Raw genomic sequence first — 6149 nt, 5'->3', positions numbered from 1 at the left:
GGGGGAGGTGGAAAGGCTCCGATGCAACTCTGAAGCTCCAGCAAGCCCGACCGAGTCTTGACACATCCAGGAGTACAAAGAAGGTACCCCAGTTCCCTTAAGGGACAACTTGTTCTGCAGAAACTACACATTTTTTTTTAATTTGATGAAAGCATATGCAACAGGATATTCATTGGTTAGCGTCATAAACAAAGTGGAAAAAGTTGGGCCTGAACAGCATTCAGAAGATAGTCGCATCTGGACTCAGGAAATTATCTTCAAACCAGGCTTGGATTCTTCCAGGGCCTGCAGTTCATCATCTACTTCAGAACTCCAGTAGATGTCATACAACCTGAAAATACAAGGGAACAAGCTCCACTGTTTCCAAATCTCTTAAGAACTACTGGAGAGACAGTGCAGAGGGCACCCCTAAGGAGATGCTATGTGATAAAAAGCCCATTCATCCAGAAGGCACCATATAGGCCTATAAAAGCATTGCTAGGCCTGGGACCCTTGCTCAGAAAGTAGCTGTTAGGAAAGTTAATCTTCATATAGAAGGGGCCAGCTAATGAACAGAAGCCAACAGCAGGACTAGTTTGTCTGTTGAGACAGGAATTGGCCAGTGGGCTAAAGACTTTTTCCTGCTGTTCCAGTTTTGTGGGGTCCTCAGGCAATCACATACATGAATTAAGAATGAATTAAAAGCTTTTCAAGGAACAGAAGTAAAAGCTCAGATTCCCCCTGAAGTCAACCTCTATCAACAACAGACTCAGACAACTGCCCTTGAGCCCAACAAGAGGTAACAAGGTAAGTCCATTTTCCTGGAAGACCATATGACCTAACAGGTCTCCAGCAATCGCTGGGTGTTTGGGGACCACAGCTATCTGTTAAGAGGTGTCCCGTTAGCTATTTGTAGCTCTGGCAGGGAAAGGGCCTTCAGGCACTTAACTTGGAGGTTCTCTTTTGTGAAAGATCACTGGAGAGTCAGGTCCCTTTAAGCCACTGTGTCATGAGCATGGCCACATAATCAACATGGCTTATGGTACATCTGAAAAGTTAGCCTCTGACAGGAAGTCACCAGTTCTCTTTTGTCAATGGCTTCCCCAGAGGCAGTTTTGCTCGTCACTGTCCCATCTCCCTTTACAAGACTTCACTCTCCCACCAGCTTAACAAGGCTCATAAAGCCAGGCAGGTCCAGCAGGATGGAAGCCAGAAGCATTACTTACACTAGATGCTTCAGTTTGCAGTTAGGGCTTTTCACTGCTTCATATAGCTTTCTCACACCCTCATCCTCCAGCATGTTGTTGCTTAGGTCAATCTCTCTTAGGCACGGTTTGCTACTGATGACAGCAGCGATACTGTCACAGCAACCAGCTGTGGCATCACTGTCCCCCAGCCTGTAGGGGAAGAGAAACAACGGTTTTAAGGTCTTTTGCTGACCTGCATTCCATTTAGAGGAGCTATTGTAAGAAGGGTGGAGCAACATCTTGACTCCCTACCTAACACAGATCAGATCACTGACACACATTTGACATTTCAGAGGTTTCCCTACAGCTGCTTTGTGTGTTTTCAATGAAGCAATGCTTACAACCATGGGTGGATCAAGGATTTTGAAATGGGGGGGTACAGATGGGGTGGTACATCATCCCATATAATGTGACTTTTTTTTTTTTTAGTTAAAGAAACTGGAAGCTTTACTAATATGCTAGGGGTCTAGCACTATATTATTCTCTTTAAAATCAAACCAAAAAACAAACCACTTCACTGAAGTGTACACCAGTTTACTAGATTCTTTTAAACTTAAAATAGAACACAAGAAATGAGGCAAAAATGATCAAAATAGTCAAAATATACTGTTTCATTAGTTCAGTAGTCACAGTGAAAAATGTGCAGCCCTTGTTCAAATTTGTAAAATAAAATCTAGTGTTTGTGCACGTCTTGCCAGTGCCTCCAGTACTGCACTGTTTTACACCTTAGGAAATATAACTACATCTGAGTTAGGATTTTTAGCTAGAGCTAAAAACAGTCTATAGGGCTATGAAATAGAAGAGACATTACCAGGAAGGGCTACCAGACAGCAAAATTGCACAAGAGATGATAGTTTGAATAGTGGAACATCAAGACCATTAAAATGGAGAGAGGGTTGTTAACACCTATTGAGTGAAGCAAGGTTAGCAGGAATCAGGCAGATTATAAGTCCCCGTGAAATCAAACAACTCAAATCAGTGCTGCCTGAATAGAAGTACTGCTGCCCATCCCAGGCAGTTGGTTTTAAAGTTTGGGTAGAGCAGGAACCAAGCAAGGCAGGGTGCAACTGCACCACTACACACCCTCACCACCAGATCTGCCTCTGCTTACAACAATAGTCCTCTGAACCCTTAGTGATATACACATGCCTCCTCGGTTGGCCTCAGCTGAAAGTTCCTCCCAGACTGGGGCTTTCTAGTCTTAGTTCTGGTGTCTAGAACCAGCCCTAGAGTTCCCATGGGACCTCCACAAGATTCCCCAGGCCCTGCAGGTTTAGTCCGTGTACTTGGAGCCATGGAGAACAGCCCCCTTGTTCTCTGCATTGGGAAATGGGGGAGAGACGACTGCACATCACTGATACTGGTCAGGTTGTATTCAGGCCAAAGCTTTTATAGTATTAATTCATGAGAGGCAACAATGTCATTGGCTTGTGGACAGCACCATGCGCGCAGTTCCTTTTCACAGCTCTGCCTTTCCCCCTGGAACTGACCTGGGGCTTATCCTGGTAGGGCTGGAACACCACAACACACGCATAGCAAGAGGCTAAAGAAAGCCCCATTGCCTTACCAGTCCAAACCAGGATTTGCACTCTAGCAGAACACAGGAACTTCCATGTGGGTCAGGCCAGCAAGCTGTCCACATGGCCCAGGATCCTGCATGACAAGAGGCCTGCACCAGTCCATCACAGGTACATGCACGATACCCTGCCACTGGCAGTAGCAGTTCCCTTCCCCAGAAGATTCTTCCAGTCTCCCCATGGTTTGCTCTATTTCCTCAAGGGCCACTGCATGCCCAGCCTCAGCACACAGTGCCTATTTTAAGTAGAAGGGAAGAATCTGTGGGAAATGAAGGCTTTTTTGGAGGACTGATCTCCATTAATGTAATAGCACTCAGCTGCCCATTGTGCCACTTTAACACTGTCCCATTGATATGTGCCTTGCAGGGGCAAGTAAGGGACAGCAAATACCCAATAAAGTATAACTGCAACAGGCAGTAACAAACCCCATTCAATCCCCAGCAATGCCTGCTGTAATGAAGTGTCAGTTTTATGCTGGAGCTATCTGGCAACCTCTTCACACACCCATTCTTGGTTGGTGGAGAGATACCAGTATGTTAGGAGCTACTTACCATATAGACTCTATGTTACAGCTGGGTTGTCGCAGTCCTTCACAAATCACTTTCACTCCTTCATCTTCTAGCTTGTTTGAACCTATCTGCAGCTCTTTCAAGGACTTGTTTGTGCTGAGAACGGAGCTAATGCTTTCACAACAGGCACTGGTGAGGCCACACTCCCTTAGCCTGCCATGGGGAAAAAAAAAACAAAACAAAAAAAACAAAAAAAACCTAGAACTTCAGGAACTGAAAGAAGTCATTTTTCATGCCCGCTGGCTTACCTAAAATTTTAGTCACCCAAATCTGGGGGAAGATGCAAACTATTTCTTCTTGATACATCTACCTTCCTCATATGATTTGTGTCCTTTCTCCTCAGTATGTCTATGCCTCACAGAGTTACTGTACCACTGTCACCCTCATCCCCAGATCCAAAGCTCATTTACACTGTGACATTATATTTAGAACTCTGCATGCTCTGAAACATAGGTACATTGCTGGGCACTTGATAAGCGACCTTCGTGAGCATGTCTCTTCACTAATTCCTTACCATTACCCTTAACAAGGCATCACTCTTGTTCCTGGTCAGCAAAACAGCTAAATAAACTTGGTCATACAGGCAGTAGCAAAACCAGGATGTTTTTGGTTTCAAATGGTGGAAAGATACTTTATTTGTGCAGGCTCCCTAAAGGGGAGCAATTCTCTTCCTTCCTTTGGCTACAAAACACCAAAAGATCCCAGTCTTTTCTACAGCAGGCCAGCACAGAGCCAGCAGGGATACATATATGCAAGCAGAACTTTCTATAGCTAAAGTCTTGAAGTTTCTGTTAGTTCAAGTGTTGACTTGTGTCTAATCCTTCAGAAACAGAGCCACATATGTATGTGTTTATAGCCAGCAAAGAGACTGCCTTTATTCCCAGAGGCTAGTGCTTTTCCTTGGCAAACAAAATTTATTTCTTCCCTCTTGAACAGGAAGAAGCACCATGACACATGGGTTAGGGCTCAAACCTCCAGACTTCAGAGATGGCAATGGGAGAACATTGAGTCTAATAAAGGACACAACCTATCAAACCATGAGCATTCAGTTTCCCACTTGATCAAGTCATATGAGCCTCCCTACATTAAGATGCTGCATTGCTGTTTGAAGTAAGTTGCATGATATTTAATGGCTGAGCTCTCTTTAGAATAAGGCCATTTCCTACCTCTCAACTGAAAGGTAAAGAGATTTTCAGAGTGTCTGAGGGATTTAGGAGCACAAGTCCTGTTAACCAGTGGCATCAGTGCACTTAAATCCTTTACAAAATATAGAAAATGAGCATAACGAGCAAGATCAGCACAAGTTCCCTGAAGGTCCACCATGATGTAGGAAGTTCTTGTGTAAACACTCCATAGCAAAAGTTACCTATCCAAAACACATTGCTGTGAGAGCTGAAAACCTGCTGCCGCTTACCATAATGACTGGAGTTTGCATTTTGGGTCTTTCAGTCCTTGGCACAGAAGATCCATTCCTGCATCTCCCAAACTATTTGTTATCAGACTCATCTCTATGAGGGACTCTTTTGTACTGACAAGATTGGAGAGATCTTTACAACTAGCGGCTGTGAGATCACATTCCCATAACCTGGAGAGAACAAAAATATTGGCTTGTTCTAGACTCACACAGATCAAGGTAGACAATACTATTTCATGCAGGTTGACAGATACTCAGAACAAGAGAGCTTGGTTTTGATTTTTTTCCAATCCGTAAGAAGCTCATCCCCACCCCCCACACACCATACACAAAGGCCACATACACCTCTTTGATGCTTCCCTAGGAACTCCATTCTTTACATTACTCTGTACATAAACCTGGACAGAACACAGAGCAGTGCTGTCATGCATTTTCAGTCATTATTTTCGTGTTCCTTTTCAGTCCAGAGTTCTTCATAGAACCAGACGTGGGGGATATTTGTTGATTCCACTAGAGGCGCCCCCTTCTTCATAAGAGATATGCTGGCTGAGGACTCTACAGACCAGGTAGGATCAGGCCAGCATGATGGTGCGCATAGCTTAGAAGCTATGTCGAACTCCCTTTAACAGAAATTTAAACAACCCCTGGCTTCACTTACCACAGCTTCTGTATTTTGCAGTTAGGATGCAGCAGCCCCTGGCACAGCAGAGCTAGGCCTGCATCTCCAAACTTGTTGTCTCCCACAGCCAGATCTATCAGGGATGGCTTTGTACGGAGAACATTGCTCAGATCTGCACAGCTCTCAGCTGTCACACCACAGTTTTCCAGACTGCAGGGAAGAAAAAGACCAGTGTTCAGTAGAAGCATCCCTAAAGGTCAGTGGAGAGAACAGTATGTGCCCTCCAGGATACAGCCAGGGAGATTTGTGGGCCATCTCCCTAGTCAGTGTATTGGGTGCAGCTCCAGGGGAGTGCAGCCAGCTAAGGATCTGGCCTGGTATTCGTAGAACAAGCAGCCTGCACCACCCCTTTTGGGGCACTAGGGGCAATCAAACCATTCCCATGACATTCCTGACAAGGCTCCTTGGGTAAATGTGATATCTTTATTAGAACAACTAAACAGTTGGAAAAATTGTTCTTTGAAAGCTTGCAAAGTAGGGGTGCACCAACAGGGATTTTGGGGGTTGAAACCAATGGCTAATTTTTAAGGAGGTGTATTGGCCAATACCGAATCCAATTTCCGACATGCAGCCCGGCAGCTTGAAGAGCAGAGTCTGGCTGGTAAGTCTGTTGTGGTTGAAGGCAAGGGGCGGGGGAGTGGGGGGTCAGTGGTGATGCGTAGGGGGTGCACATGCACTGCCTGA

The 6149-nt window shown here is 45.0% G+C and overlaps 1 protein-coding gene across 4 annotated transcripts in view; it reads right to left on the bottom strand.

Moving 5' to 3' along the window:
- Positions 1-140: 140 nt before the first annotated feature.
- Positions 141-6149, bottom strand: part of LOC109299230 (ribonuclease inhibitor-like) — a 39258-nt gene continuing 33249 nt past the window's right edge. For all 4 annotated transcript variants that reach the window (XM_019519821.1, XM_019519820.1, XM_019519822.1 and 1 more), the window contains 5 exons: positions 5445-5615; positions 4787-4957; positions 3355-3525; positions 1206-1376; positions 141-331 (listed from right to left, as the gene is read on the bottom strand). In XM_019519821.1, the coding sequence (XP_019375366.1) occupies positions 244-331; positions 1206-1376; positions 3355-3525; positions 4787-4957; positions 5445-5615 (772 nt within the window). In that variant the 3' untranslated portion in view covers positions 141-243. The remainder of the gene's footprint in view (positions 332-1205; positions 1377-3354; positions 3526-4786; positions 4958-5444; positions 5616-6149) is intronic.

The sequence above is a fragment of the Gavialis gangeticus genome, unplaced genomic scaffold (assembly GCF_001723915.1).
Source record: "Gavialis gangeticus isolate Ggan-Ray unplaced genomic scaffold, GavGan_comp1, whole genome shotgun sequence".
NCBI lineage: Eukaryota > Metazoa > Chordata > Crocodylia > Gavialidae > Gavialis > Gavialis gangeticus.
This window is presented reverse-complemented; position numbering and strand designations above follow the sequence as displayed.